Source organism: Aulonocara sp. 'chitande type north' Nkhata Bay, linkage group LG16 (genome assembly GCF_057382095.1).
Source record: "Aulonocara sp. 'chitande type north' Nkhata Bay isolate Kocher_YH1m ecotype deep benthic linkage group LG16, A_spYH_male_GT1.1, whole genome shotgun sequence".
Lineage (NCBI taxonomy): Eukaryota > Metazoa > Chordata > Actinopteri > Cichliformes > Cichlidae > Aulonocara > Aulonocara sp. 'chitande type north' Nkhata Bay.
The window spans coordinates 27,205,821-27,221,122 of NC_141359.1; the positions used below are offsets into that span (position 1 = coordinate 27,205,821).

The 15,302-nt window shown below is 40.2% G+C and overlaps 1 protein-coding gene across 1 annotated transcript in view; it reads right to left on the reverse strand.

The window, feature by feature from the left end:
* The window catches only part of LOC147311721 (sacsin-like), a 33,883-nt gene that overhangs the window by 17,039 nt on the left and 1,542 nt on the right, over positions 1-15,302 (reverse strand). The window contains exons 3-7 of the mRNA XM_086266610.1: positions 13,008-13,119; positions 12,684-12,830; positions 11,154-12,585; positions 10,881-10,969; positions 750-10,768 (exon numbers count right to left, since the gene is read on the reverse strand). Coding sequence (XP_086122736.1) covers positions 750-10,768; positions 10,881-10,969; positions 11,154-12,585; positions 12,684-12,830; positions 13,008-13,119 — 11,799 coding nt within the window. The remainder of the gene's footprint in view (positions 1-749; positions 10,769-10,880; positions 10,970-11,153; positions 12,586-12,683; positions 12,831-13,007; positions 13,120-15,302) is intronic.

Genomic DNA, 15,302 nt, shown 5'->3' on the forward strand with positions numbered 1-15,302 from the left:
CAATCTCAGGCAGATCTCTCAGTTGGAGGCTGTAGCGGGAAACTTGTGCAGCAGTGGCTGAAATTGAGCTGCTGTTGGGGCGTTGTCCATTTCTTTTATAGCATGCTGCTATGAGAGACTTTTCTACTGCTTGATGGACCTTAAACAGACACCACTCTGTGCTCCCTCCACCAGTGTCTTTGTGAGCTGCATTGAGATCGCAGCGAGCCTGTCTACACCAGCGCCTGGCCTCTTCTCTGTCTGGCCTTGGGACATTTTCATTATGGGTCCAGAAGTTGTAGGAATGGAAACCTCTATAACCTCTAGAGAACCTCTCTCGACTATTTCTGTGATACCTGGCCTTCTGATTCCACTCTTCATAGAAGCCTCTGAAATTTGTGTTTCTGCTTGAAAAGGTCGAGCCTGCAGCTTTGACTGTGCCTTTGCTAAGTCTAATCAATTTGATTCTGTAAATATTTGAATCCCTCATTGGCGAGAGACTGGCAATTTTTGTCAGGGTGCCACCTGAGGTACAGTCTCTTGATGGCTTTGTGCCTCTCCTCCTCAGGAAGCCTCCAGATCTCTGCCAAACATTTATCAATTTCCCTTTTAGCTTCCTCAACAGAGGCTGGTAAAGAATTTGTTGATGATTCAGAAGAATGTGGCACAGCTCCTGTCAGTGGTTCCAGCTCCATGCAAGTGTTTTCTTCTGGTTTTAGCGTCTTCTTCTGTGGTCCTGGCTCCATGCATTTCCTCCTTTCTGTTTTTACCTTCTTTTCTCGTTTAAACTGAAACAGATCAACACAGCTGACTTCAATGGGCTCATCTTCTCCTACTTCTATTTTGTATCTCCATGAATATCGTCCATTGTGACCAGGCAGTTCTTCAACAATAACTGCATAAATGTACTTGTCATCAATGCTGTAACCAACATATTCCCCCTCCTCAAAGTTGTTGAGGACATTCATGTCCAAGCAATCATGCCATTCTTCTGGAACCTCTGTCCCAGGGGCTGCTGGACTAAAAGAGGAACTTTCAGTTTCAGCACTGTCACGGATCTGATTTTTAGCCAGAGTTTTCCGAACATCTTGCAGATCGTCACACATGAGGAGTTGTCCCAGCACTGGAAGGTGAACCGATGCAATTCTGTTCCCTAAAAGAGCATTAATCTCCTTTGTCAGTGTCATGATGACTTCATTTATTACCTTGAGAGCCATGTCATCATTGTGCTTTAAGTAAAAGGTACACCCTTGTTGCCCTCGTTCCACAGATACATCTGTTTCTTCATCTGTTTTGGGAAGGGGCTGTTTATCGAGCCAGAGTGTTGTTTTCAATGTTTTGCAGCAGATAATTTGTATACTGCCAAAAGTCTTCTCACACATTTTAGTGGCATCCTCTTGTGTTATTTTGCCTTGAGAATTCTCTCTAATAAGACAAATTAATCCATATTTAAAGGCTCCTGAGGAGAGATGTTTATCAAACCATCCACTAAATTTACAGCCAGTCTCAAGTTCACAAAGCTGCATCTCTGATTCCACAACTCTTTCCTCTGTGAACTCAGACAGCATCTTTGGCTGAAATTTCTGAGGCAGCAGTTGCAACAGCTGATGATGCTTGTATTTGTCATTGCCCAAATGACATTCACTGAGTTTCTGAAGCAGCAGGAACTTGTTCTCCAGCGCTTCTTCCAACCTTTTGGTCTCAAACACTGTGTCGTTGTAGCAGAGTGTGGATGATGGGTATAATTTACCATCTACTGCAGGAAGATACAGAGTCTCAACATTTTCAAGAAGCGTCTGGTTTCCCTGAGCATTGATTAACTTAAACAACTGCTCAACAGCTCGTTTCACAGTTATCAGCTGGTTCAAATGTAGTTTCTGTTTATCACAGGAATCAGCGTAAACTGCTGCCAAAACATTACAATATTGCTCTGCAGTAGCTTCGTTCTTCACACCAATTTTCTGAAAGAACGGTGCATACATTGCATCTTCTGGAGTAATCTTGTACAGATATGGTCTGAAGTCCAGATCATAGGAGAGCGACAGACACACGTCATCAGGCCTCATAAGTTTTGTGTCTTTTTCAACCAACACAACAGGAAGACCAGCCAGCTGGTTTCCTTCAAATCTTTTTGCTTGCAGGTAAGCGTACGAACTTCTGAACACTTTAGCTCGTGTTTTGATCAGCTGGTCAGTTTCACATGGTGACTGACAGATGTTTCTTATGTTACTGGTTACACAGTTTGGAGGTGGTTCTTCATGAGCTCCTGCATTTTTCATCATCTGCATAAGTTTCTGTGCTGTATAAACTGGCAAGTGAATAATTGGCATTGAGGTCCAAATCAAATCCTGATGTCCTGGATTTTTTTCAATCAACGAGCCTCTAATTTTAACAGTAGTTCCTTCAGCAGCAAATGGTTGGTGGTAGTTGGACAGTTCTTTTCTAATATTAACTGGAAAAATGAATTTGATGTCAGCAATGCTTTCCAGCAAACTTTTGTTGTTGTCTTTGACATCACATGCTTTATTCAAGGCTTCCCTGAAAAGTAATGATGATTTCAGTTTCAGGTCTTCAATTTTTCCTTTTCCTTTTGCTTCTGATTCCAGCTGGTACGCGAAATTTATTATTTCATCGTTTGACACAACATGCTTCATTCCAAGTTCTCTGACCAGCTCTTTTGCATTTTCTGGTGCGTACCGGTAATCATTTCCTTCACACAGCTCAGTCCAAAATGTCTCAGGAACAAATTTCTCTTGAGGCAGCATTGTTTTGTACAGCTCCACACTCTCATCAAAGTAGTATGATGCAGGCTCTAGTCTACCTTGGGAACTACGAATCAGTTTCACTGTCTTCAGTGAGGAGATGATAGTTTTCTTGTCCTCTGAAGAGTAATGTAGTGAGAGCAACAGCTTGAGGCTATGAAGAATCTGTGTCTCTGTGAGTTGGTGTACAGCAGGCAGTATAAACTTCATGAAATACTGCAAATCATCCAGGACCTGAATGTTGACTGTTTCTGACAGTGTGCGGTTCTCAGAGTTGAACTTGAGAAAAATGCTGCCGGTGTTGGGCAGGTTGAACAAATCTGGAAATTTCACTGAATATTCGATGTTGAGAACATAAACCTGTTTAGGTCCATCAATCCTCACTCGTTCACCATGTGTTGTTTCAAATATTGGTAAGGATTTGAGCTTCCTCACATACTCTTGGTTGACTTTGGACTTGGATAATCCTGATTGCAGGAACATCTGAAACTCTTTCATATTATCATTTGAAAGGTGGGAAAACTCTGAGCGATTAATTTTGTACACTTGATCCAACACTGAGCTTTGATCATCTACATCAAGAAGTTCATCTTGTAGACATGAATATATCCATCGGTCCATCTCAGAGAAGAAAACATGATCAAACCTCATAAAACCAAGTTTGAAGAGGATGCCTGATATGTCTTTGTGTTTCTGTGAGGCAAACACAACACTTGACATGTGTTTCATTGTTTGCAGGAAGTGCTTGTTGTTCAACCTTGGACACACAACAGGTAAAATATAGCAGTCACTGAAGAGTTTCCTCACATAATTTAATGTCAGACTGGACTCGTCATCTCTAGATGTTGGCGGTTTAATTTCATTCATTATGAACTTCCAAAGTAATTTTAGCCACTTCAATATTTTCTCATTGGGGACATGAAAACCACTGTGTGGATCAATGTCACAGTCATAAAGAAGATGCTGAATTAATGGTTTCAGATATTTCTCTGAGTGGTGCAAAGTCATATTTCTGACAAGTTTTAATCTTTGAAGAAGGTCAGTGTGCCAAATGTTGATTTGATAATCTGCAAATTGAGCCTGGCAGTCAAAGAAGAGATCTTCATACCTTGATATCCACGTGGGTGTTTGGGAGTTGAAGAGTCTTAAAACTTTATCTCTTGTGAGAAGAAGTGGAAGGCCATTGAGTAAATTCTGTGTGACCTTTTGTGAGGAGAAATCTTTTAAACAAAAACTCAGGAGCTCTGAACATCTTTTCTCATCTTTGATCAAAGTGGCGCTTATGGGTAAAGGCAAATCCTCATCTGTTTGGGTTGGATCATTTAGAGGTTTTGCTCGTAGGAAAGTCTGCACAGTGGAGGGACTGACCTCTTTCACTTCAACCCCAGCAGATCTGAAACTTGTCCAAATCCTCTGCATGTTTGCGGAATAAGGAACCAGCTTCATTCCAAGATCTTCCAAAATGTTATTCAGCTTGAAATTTCCCAAGGTTGTCAAGTAAGGTGCCTCAGTTGAGTCTGTTTCGCTGACATTACACCAGTCAAATGAGTATTCTTTAATTTTTTTATCTGCAATTTTCCATGTTGAGCTCTTCATCACAGGGATTACATCAAGGCCTTTTTCTTTCAGTGATCTGTATACTTCATGTATCATTTCATGCCAGTCTGGGCAAACATCCTTGGACACAGTTGGCCAAAAACACAAGTATTCTGTTCTGAAACATGATTCAATCCTTGCAAGGGAAACTTTCTTGACTGTGATCATTCGCCTGATGTAATTCACGAGGTCTGCATAAAGCGGAGCAATGGCGTTCTGTTTCAAAATCTCATTCCAGTTGGATTTCTTACTCTTCCCATCTTCTTTCCAAAGGCTTCTCCTGGCAGAATCAACCTCAAAGTTTCCATTGACATGTACTGGCAGTCCAGTTTTCCCTGGCAAAGGAAGTGAACAAAAGGCTTCTCCTTTAAAATCCATGATGCTGGATCCCTTTGTGTTCACACGTGCAGCTAATGATGCTTGGGGAAGTTTTTCTGATAGTTTTAAATCGTAGCTGTCTTTGAAGGAGCCAAATTGTTCTGCAACAATCCACTTACTTTGTCTTTTATCTGAGGTGGAAATCACAGTTTCATAGAAAGTCTTGTGCGGTGTTGCTGTTTTGTCTGATTGCAGTGCATTTTGTAGATGTTTTACAAAAGCATCTTTCTCATCCCGACTTCTTTGTGGCAGAGTTTTTTCAACCTCAAAGATGGTTTTAAGTTCTTGTGAATCTTCACTGATTTCATGGACTTTGATTTTGCAGATGTTTTTCAGAAAGAGAATTAGTCCTACAGGATCTTCAGACAGGGCAGAGCACAGTTCTTTCATGTCGCGGTCAGTGACTCCTTGCTGTGATATTTTGGAGGTATTTGCATTTGTACCCATTCTCAGAGGTAATCTGAACATGGTGCCCTCTTTAAGAGAAAATTTGTCTGGAAGAAATGATTTGTAGACATCTACGTACATTTCTTTGAAAGTGTCAGCTAGTTTATAGCCAATGCCATATCGCTGGTTATTTGAATGATTTTCAATGTATTTTTGATTGGGGTCAGAAATGCAAAGTACTTCATCTCCTGTAAGGATCGAAGGGCAGTCAGTCAGATGGTAAACAGAGTTGAATCCAACTCCGTACTTGCCTATCTTCCCTGGGGTGCTGTGCTTTCCTCCCTCTCCCAGCTGTTGAATTCCCTTAATGTCAGCATCAGAAAACACTTTGTTGTTGAACACACAAAGTGCTGGACCCTGGAGATTGTTCCATTTCTTCCCAAATGTTTTTTCTTTTCCATGTTGTCTTTTGTCCCAGATGAAGTGAATTTCTGTTGCTTCTGCATCATCAGCATTTTGGATGAGCTCTTTAAGGATATCCTTCTTTGATGGATAGGCTGAAATTATGTTTTTAATACGAACAGTCAGCTGTTCCTGCTGTTCAAAGTCAAAAGCAAATGGTGACATGTCATCAACTATGTGGTTTTCCAGAGTATGATGCCTTGTTGTTTTGATTCCAAGGTGGCGAGCCATAGCTCGTGGGATATTCTCGTGACATAATGTGACACCTGAAGTGAGTGGCATCCATGGGCTGTCATTGTAAAACAGCTCATTTGCAGGTTGCAAAACTCCATGCTCATTGGGTATCAGACAGTCATCCGTGATTTTCAATTCGGCCTCAAAAATCCCTTTGATTAAAATTGTGAAGACAACTGAGAGATCACTCTTTGTTAGGGGCTTGTTTCCATGTTGAGCTTTTAATTCCTGCAACACAGTTAGAAACTGAGTGATTGTGAATTGTTTTTCAACACCTATACATTTCCAGAGGTTCCTGAAGCTTGTGAAGGCAGCTGGAAGTACGTGGAGATAGGGCTTTGCTTCAAATTGCCCGTTCTCAGCTACACGATCAACATTCACAAATGTATCACCAATGAGGATGAATGGAAATGAATTTGCTTGTTGTGAAATGTAAGAGGCATTTCCAGAGTCACAGATCCACTGATCCAGACACGTATAGCACTCAAATGCTATTTTGTAAAGCATGGATCTGTCAATGGAGTGTGCTTGTTTGCTTCCTTCATGCAGCTGCTGGAGCACCACCTCTGGCTTCGGAGTGCTGTTCACGCCCAAGATCTTTAGGACTGGATCACTGTGGTGTATTTTCAAATTACTATTATTCAGCACTGGTTGTGTCATGTTAACAAGAAGGGAGCATTTGTCACTAAAAACATCAGTGGGCTTTTTAAGTGTTACATTTCCTTCCATTTTTGCATCACCAGGTGAATATGCTGGAAGAAATGCAGTTGTCCTCAGTGTTTTCCAGTGGTGAGAGCCTTCATCATAAATGTGATTCTTCATCAGTTCAAAAAGGCACTTCAAGTGGACAAATGCTTTCTTTTTGTCAATGCTCCAGGTTTTATTAATTGTGCCTGCTTTCTCTGTGATGTCTTCCAATGGGAGATGGTCATTTGCCATACCAAGTTCCAACAAACGCTGAATCCTTTTTGGAGATCTGAAGTCATTTTCGGATCCATCAAGCAAGCGTCCCTCTTTTGGTTCAAAAAGACAGGCCACTTTCCCTGTAGGATTCACAAGTTTCCTGACATGTTGGAGCTGTCCACCCTTTGTGGGTATGCATGGATAGCAGAGCAGCAGATTGTCAATTTCTTTGATATGAAGGTCAATAGCATGCAGCACAAGGGTATCTCTACTCTTCGAGTCCATTGTAGTTAGGTTACTGAACACTGCTTCTCTGTAGAACTTCTCCCAGTTCCAGGTCCTGTTTTGTAAAACCTTTTCTAGGCCAGCCTGTTTGAAGCTATTTCTCAGCCAAAGTGGAAGAGGAACAACATGATTGGGTCCTTTTGCATATTTCTGACAAACTTGCACTGCAAGGTCACCAATCTTTTCATCATTTTCAATGCTCTCATGAAGAAATATGGCATTGTTCATTGAGAACCATTGTTCTCCATCACTAAAGAGCTCTGGACCAACAGAGTCGTCAATAATGGTTGAGTAAAGTGCATCCACTAAAGGCTTGAAAGTTTCAGTCACTTTCTCTCTCTCAGGCCAAAAGGTGTGATAACAGTAACTCACCAGCTGCTTATTTTCTGACATTTTCTTTAGTGCCTTGAGTACAGTAACATATGCTGTCACTACTGGATCCTGAAGGAGAGCTTTGTTCCAGTCATTTTTCACTCCAGTTTCGCACAGACCTTTTCGGTTGCTTGTCACAGCAAATGTGCCATTTACATTGACAGGAAGACCCGTGTGAATGGGAAGAGGAAGGAAGCAAAAGGCCTGTCCAACAAGTTCTGTTTGTAATGTGGTGAATTTTCCAGTTTCTGGATCGTTTTGCAAAGGCACAGCAATCCCTCCAATGGGCAAAGAGAAACTGGCCTGCTTGTTTTTGTGAATGGCCATTTTAAAGGACTCATCTGTCCCAAAGCAGTTGTACAGGAGCCAGAGCTGAACTTCATTTTCATTAGACTGCTGACTGGATATTTGGATAATTCTGACTGTGCAAGATTCAATTAGTCCTTTGCATTTACCATCAACTTTCATCAGTGATTTCTCAGCATGACGTTGCTTGGACACACTGGTGTCATCAGGAATCTCCATTGCACTCACAGTGGTTTTGGACACAGAGAAGATGGTCTCTATTTCGTTTTCTGTTGGTGGAGTTGATCCATTGTGTGGGATATTTTGGAGGGATAATGTAATGATGTTCTTTAAAAAGAGCAGATGGGTTTGTGAATTCTTAGAAAAGAGATGTTGAAAATCAAGGATATGGGGTTTTTGATACACATTTGTGCTTATTTCTGATTTAACAGCTTCTTCTTCACTTCGGAAAGGTAATTTGATCAGAGTGCCTGGATAGGGTTCAGGAGGACTTTTTCGAGTGAAATTACAGTCAAAAATGTTTTCATATGATCCAAACTGACCAGGAAAACAATGAAAGAGTTGCTGTTGAGAGAGATCCAGCTTGATTCCAGGATTTGATTTATGTTTGATATGCTTTGTGAGATGAGTAACATTTGGATCAAGTATGAGGAGAGTGTTGCCACTAAGGATGGAGGGGACATCTGTCACATGATACACAGTGTTGAATCCAAGTCCAAACTTTCCAATTTTTTCCACTTTGTTTTCCTTTGAGGCTGAGCCAACTCTGACAATATTTTTCCAATCCTCTGCTGTGAACTGCTCATTATTAAAAGCCCAAAGACAAGGTCCCTGACAAAGAGCCATGTCAGGGTCAATCAGGCTTTCGGGGGCATCTCTGTGTACTCTGAAATCCACCAAGAACTTGCAAACATCTGCCCCAGCGTCCTCTGCATTCTGGATGAGCTCTTTGAAGATGTCACTGTCTTCATCGTACTCTTTAAGAATGTTTTTTATTCTCATTGTTATTGGTTCAGATTGTCCACACTGGATGTGGGTACTGAGAAAACGAATTTCCAGCCATTCAGCCGCTGCTTTTGGGATTTCCTCATGTATGACATAAATTTCCTCTTCTCTGCAGTTTAGTTCTTTCAGTCCATTTTTGCTTACATCACAGAAAAGAGCTGTTGATCGTGGTTTAAGGGTAAATTTTCCTCCCTCAGCAATGACTGGCACTGGGATGTCATCCTGAACTGTTTTCTTCTCTTTCCAGAGCCAGTTGAGAATTTCTATTGACACTTTGACCTCTGAGGAACTTGCAAATGGCGGTTGTCTTGCTTCAATTGTTTGCTGGATGGAGTACAGAATGCCCAAAATGTCTTCATTGGAAAGTACTTTTCTCAGGCCAAACCTCTGGAACAATGTTCTGTATGGCAAAAATTCACTTGGCACCTTCCCAATGTAAGAACTCAGATCTAGATTATTTGGGTATTCAAGAACCAGATCCTGGGGTGCAACAAACTCGTTCTGGGCCCATAGCCAACATGTCTCATTGCCCATCATTGTAACAAATACAGAGACATTGTCTTGCATGTGTTTGTAAATGCTGTGCAGCTGTCTTTTGAAGTCTACATCTGTGTCAGGATTAGCCATTTCCAGTGCTTTTGATTTCAAGACTGAAAGATTTTCAATCACTTTTTCAGGTGGTGGTAGGTCTTTGAGACCAAGTCTGTTGCTAACTCTGTCACTGAGCTTACCTGTTAGTGGCATTACATGTCCAACAATGTCCTTATAAACAGAATGTCTTATTTCATTTGGGCAAAACAAACAATACTTCTGAGATTTATCACTGAATTGTTTCTCACTTCCAGGTTGTTCACATGGGATCCATTTAAGCATTTTGAGGCAATGAAGCTGTCTGTGAGAAAACTTTGTCAGTAGATCATTACTTTCCAACATTTCCAACAGAACCTGAGCTCTTCTCAGAGCCTCAGTTTGTGAGTTCACACACAGTTTGTCAGTCAGCGTGGCAGCATGTAGCAAATGTTCAGGTGAGACATCTATCTCTTTATTCAGTAATCCGATTTCTGTTAAGCTTTCCAGCATCTGCAGTGAATGAGTGTATGAAGGCGGTGGAAAGAAGTCTGACTCAAAGATGACTTTAAAAGTCTGAATTCTTGGATCAAAAAAGTCAGAGGCTTTTTTCAGCTGTCCATTCACCTCAATGAAGCTCAAGTCCTTACAGCTGCATTTCAGGGATTCGTTTTGTGAGAAAAGCACCTTACCATACTGTAAAACCCAAGTCATTGTTTTGTTAGTGTTGTCACTGCTGCAAGCGCCTTTCCTTATGCTGTCAACAAGAACATTGGCTGCTTCGGCGGTGTCCAAGAGATGAACTTTGAGCAGCTGTAACAGTCTGCGGTCAGTCTCAGTAGAACACTGGATTATGGAATCAGGCATAGGGAGCTCTGTTGGTACTGTTAGGCCTGAGATCAGAAGCACAGCTTGTTTCGATTGAGCTGCAACACTGAATCCTTTCATGGTTTGAAACAAAGGCAACCTCAAGAGAAAATCTTTCTCTGTATTTGAGAGAGAATCCAGATAAGAGAGATAATCTTTCAGTTCTTCTCGTGCTGTGTAAGAGGCGGATTTGAGTTCTGTGACAAGATGCTGGAAATCTAAATTCATCAGGACCTTCAAAACACTCCTTGGAGATGGGCACAGCACGTACGAGTCAAGGTCTACATGCTTGAGCCACTCATTTCCTCTCACCACTGTGCCACCAACTTTGTTCACCAGCTGAGCTATTCGGTCTGGCAAACTCAGCTGTTTACTTTTCTGAAAGATCAGGGTTGTGCTCTGCTGTAGTTTTGCGACTGATACAGTCTGACTGCCAGACAGAGGACTAACTGGTATTAGAGGTATGTCAGTGAAAGGACTTAACTCATTAAAATGACTGTTGAGAAACCTCCAGAATTCTTGGAACCAGTCTAAAGGTGGATGCTGACTGTTGTTGTTGTCCCATGCAACAAGTTTTTTCCCTGTCTGCTTCCAGTCTGGTGGCAAATATCGTCTTGCATATTCAGCCACATGGGATGCATCAATGTTGGTGATCTTGAAGAAATCTGAAGAGCAGATCAAAAAGATTTGTTTTTTAAAGATAAGAATAAATGTGTGTGCTAAAATGTGTAGCTGTGTACAAATGACTCTGTATTGTTTAAAATTACTTTCACTTACTTCTTCTGGCCAGTTCTTTCAGATGTGCACTGCAGGCTGGAGTCAGATCATGTGGGATGAAGAAGGGTTTACAGAATGGCAGCAACACTCTATAAAAAAGTGCAATGGATTCTGTCAATCAAACTGTTAGGAGTTCATTCAGTATAGAAACATTCCTGAATCTTCCAAATATTCAGTTACAATCAATATGTGAATAACACATAAAAATGGCAACTTTAGTCATAATGAATATAACATTTATTTTAAATATTGATAGATGTATGGAAATCCTACCTTGGACATTCATGGCTGTCAATCAAAGCAGTGTCTTCCTCTCTGTATGTGAAATATCTGAAAGAGCCATCACTGAGTGGAAGGAGCTGAAGACCCTCAAGTTCTTTGTATTGTTCATCACCTAAAATGTACTCCAAAAGACTGAGTTTGTCATCTTTGGTGATGTTATCCACACCGGTCCTGTGGAGAATGGCCCTGAGGAATGCTGGAGTCACATGTTTTAGGGTAGCAGGGTTTGGGTAGGCCTCATGTATAGCCTTTGCAACACTAGCTGGTAAAGTGACAAGATTTTCTCCACATGACACTAAAGTCCTTTTAATGGCAGACAATATGTTGGTGCTTGTTGGGCCATTGCAGGGGAAAACAGCTTCTGATGGAGAGATAAACTGTCTTTCATCTTTAGCAAGAGAGAGGATGGCCACGTTCTGTCTGAATAAGTGATGAAAAACATCCAGAGTGAGAGCATGCCATTTTTCTTTGTGTTGTATCTGAGTGAGATCTGGCCACAGATTGTACACAGAGGAAACAGGGAGGATAGATTTTTGGGCAAGTTTAATGGCATCTTGAATGATCTTGATGTATGCTTGTGGAAACACCTCCTTCATCAGCATTTCATTCCATAAAGCATGTTCATCATGTCTCTGGTCTTCCTCTTGCCATTTGATGTGTCTTCTATTGTCTGTGAGGCCAAAGCATGCATTGACATAAACTGGGAGTCCTGTCTTATTGGATTCATTGTTTGGAAGGGGGAGAAAGCAGCTCAGTCTGCTCTGGCTACAGTCTCTCTTCTCACCACAGGGGAATGCCAGGTCAACTTGAGGTAAAAAGCTCAACTTCTTTGTAAGCAAATCAAGATCTTCTGCAACGCCCTCTTTCATGGTACATGTTGTCAGAAGCCACTTTGTCTCTTTTTGGTCTTTTGAACTCACAGTTATAACTTTGAACCTTGTTAGACCCTCAGTGATTGACTCCTCTTCTGACACCAAAACATCATCTGTGGGGACTGAAGATTTCACTTCAAGTCTGGTGTTAACAGCTCCATTTTCACTAATATGTAACAAGGACACGGAGGTGACATTTTTCAAGAAGAGGAGGCTCAAATCTGCATCTGCAATGAAGCTATCAAAAAGCTCAACCACTTTATCTGAGTCATACAGATTATCAGAAATTTCTGATGCTTCATTGCGTAAAGGAAATCTAAAAATTGTCCCATTGAAGTGCTGATCCTCCATGACAACTTTTGACCATCCATGTTCACACACATGTGAGACTATATCTCTAAATGGTTGAAACTGATCACGCATATTCAGCAGAACTTCTTGGTCTTCAGCATCATCCAAAGACCACCAAAACCCTCCATTTCTCTCTCCAAATATTTTTTCTTGGGGATCCATCATGCCAAGGTGGCCTGAACTGAATATACTTGGCACATCTGTGGACAAAGTAAAGATATGCTACTGTCAATTGTTTATTTAAAAAAACAAAACAAACATTACTCTTATCAAGTGTGATAACTATACATAGTTTCACCTGTTATGTGGTAAACAGAGTTGAAGCCGATTCCAAACCTCCCGACTTTGTTCGGGTCGTCACGCTTGACACTCCTTCCAGCCATCTGAATTCCTCCCCAGTCGTCCTCAGAGAATGCGGCATTGTTGTAGGCATAGAGAGCAGGACCTTCGTAAAAATAAAACATTCTCATGGCTTTGTGATAATACATAAAAAAAGAAAGACTGAAAAAAAGACTGACTGATTTTTCTTCTTTTTAACCTTTTTTCATGTAAAAGTAAAAGAAACATTAGAAACATATGTTTTAGAGAAAAGCTTTTTTATTTATTGTTAATCAATAAATACCTTGAAATTTTCCCAGTTCTTCAGTCCAAAGGCTTTCAGTCCCATAGCTTCGCTCATCATGGATGAAAACCACTTTTGTGGCTTGAGCATCATCTGCATTTTGAATCAGCTCCTGATTGACCAACAAAACCAACCATTAACAGAAGACAGCCAATGGAAGCTAGTAGGGCTGCAAAAATTCATCAAGTAATTTAATTCTAAAAAACATTCGACACAAATTCTTCTATGCTGTGTTTAACGCAAGGCTCTGTAGCGCGCTCATTTGCCAAAACAACGTAAATGCTAGCTTTTCAAAAACACTGATAACACAATAGCAGCAGTGATGTTGATGTTGGCACAGTTTAATGTGGAGCCAGAGTCTGTTTACACAGAGCAAAGAGTCAGAGTCATTACCAAGAACGGTGAGGTCAGGATGAGCGTCCAAAACAGCAGGGCTGTTCATGTAATTACCATTAAAACCTTTACTGGAAAAAAGCTCCTGGGAGTTTAGTCTGACACCAGACTGGTAAAATCATGATTTAATTTCATAAAAGCGATACCTTCAGCAAACAGGGGTGAGGCTAAAGGGGGAGATGGGGTGTACCTGACCTGAGGGTTTTTAAACTTACCTTTTAATAATGTCAGAAAATCTTCCAACAAGACAGAGAAAAGGTACATTTTTATTCCTTAGTTTACTTTGTGATTGAGATTTGAGATTTTTATATATCTTTTGCATTTAAGAAACTGTTTTCTTTAAAAGCTAAAATTTCAATATAGATTTTATTTTATTTATTTATTTTTTACAGATCTTGTATGCAGTTAAACTTTAAAACATTGCAGTATGTAAAATTGAAACCAATGCACTGCTGGTTCTTTCTCTTTTGATTATTTATTATTGCTCATTAATAAGACAAAAGTATTTCTTATCAATTACTCGAATAATCAATTGAATAATCGATAGATTACTTGATCCCTAAAATAATTGATAGCCGCACCCCTACAAGCAATTTTTCCTTACTTTAGCAGGAGAGGTGATGTGAACAATGGTTTTGTTCCAAGAAGCGTCCCATCTCTCCTGTGAACCAGCATACTAAACCCTGAACGTGACTCGTTTAAATGGGATCTAGCCCTGCTTTAATTAGCCATTTAGGTTTCCTACTGTAACATCATATATTTTGAATTATTTAAAAAACAAGAATTGGATGCACAAGGTTGAATTTATTTTAGATTTTCTCTAATCCACAGAAGGCCAAAATATAACATATAATATATATATATTATATACATACAGTAACTTAAATCTTTTAAGTGCTACTGAAGGTTCTACAGTGTCTTTTACAATGCCAAGGCCTATTAAATTCTTATCATCATTATTAAATCATAACTGGCTACAACTGAAAGTTTACAGGATTTACATTTACTTCTTACAGACCTTGGTCTGTGAGAAGACCCAAAGACCCATTTTTGCCTCGCCCTGGACTTAGAGGGTGCTAACCAAGAAAAAAAGCACCTGCTCCAAAATTGGCACCTTCTGCTCAACTAAAATTTGCAGCTTCCCACAAGGACAAGCCAAATACATTCAGGAGAAAAGTTTTATAGTCAGACGAAAACAAAGATTCTGGTATTTGGCCACAATGAAAAGCAGTGAAGCTGAGTCTTTCAAACCTAAGAACAGTGTGCCAGTTTGTCAAGCATGATGTCAATAGCTTCATGCTTTGGGGCTGTTTTGCTATGGTACTGGTACATTACACGAAGGGGATGGAATATTGAAAATTGACTTCTTCAACTTTACATCCAATCAACAGTCAGACAGTTAAAATTTAAACACCATTGAGTGTTCTAACATGACAACGATCCTAAACGCACATCAAAACCGGTTTTGAGATGGATAAAGAAGGCTAACTTAATATATATCTTTGACCCTTGGTGGATTAGGGGAAATCCAAAATAAATCCAAACTTGGGCATACAATTCTTAGTTTTCAAAGAAAAATTTATCCTGACATTCATGCCCCTGTGTATGTAAACTTCTGAACACAACTGTATACTATTAGTGTTGAATTGTACTGTATTATATTTTCACATTTTCTTCCAACATTAAAGCACACAAAAAAGGCAACTGAGTATGTAGAAGAACCCTAATGCACATGGTGCTTATGTGGTGCAAGTGGTGCAAAACCTCAGAAAAAACAGAATTATAGTAATGCTTGCAGTCAGTTTGCAGTTTACATCCATGTTTCCAATAATCCACTAATTTGATCCCTATCCAAGTCAAGCATCTAGGATAGAGAATGTTGTTTGCGGTACAGATCTTGAA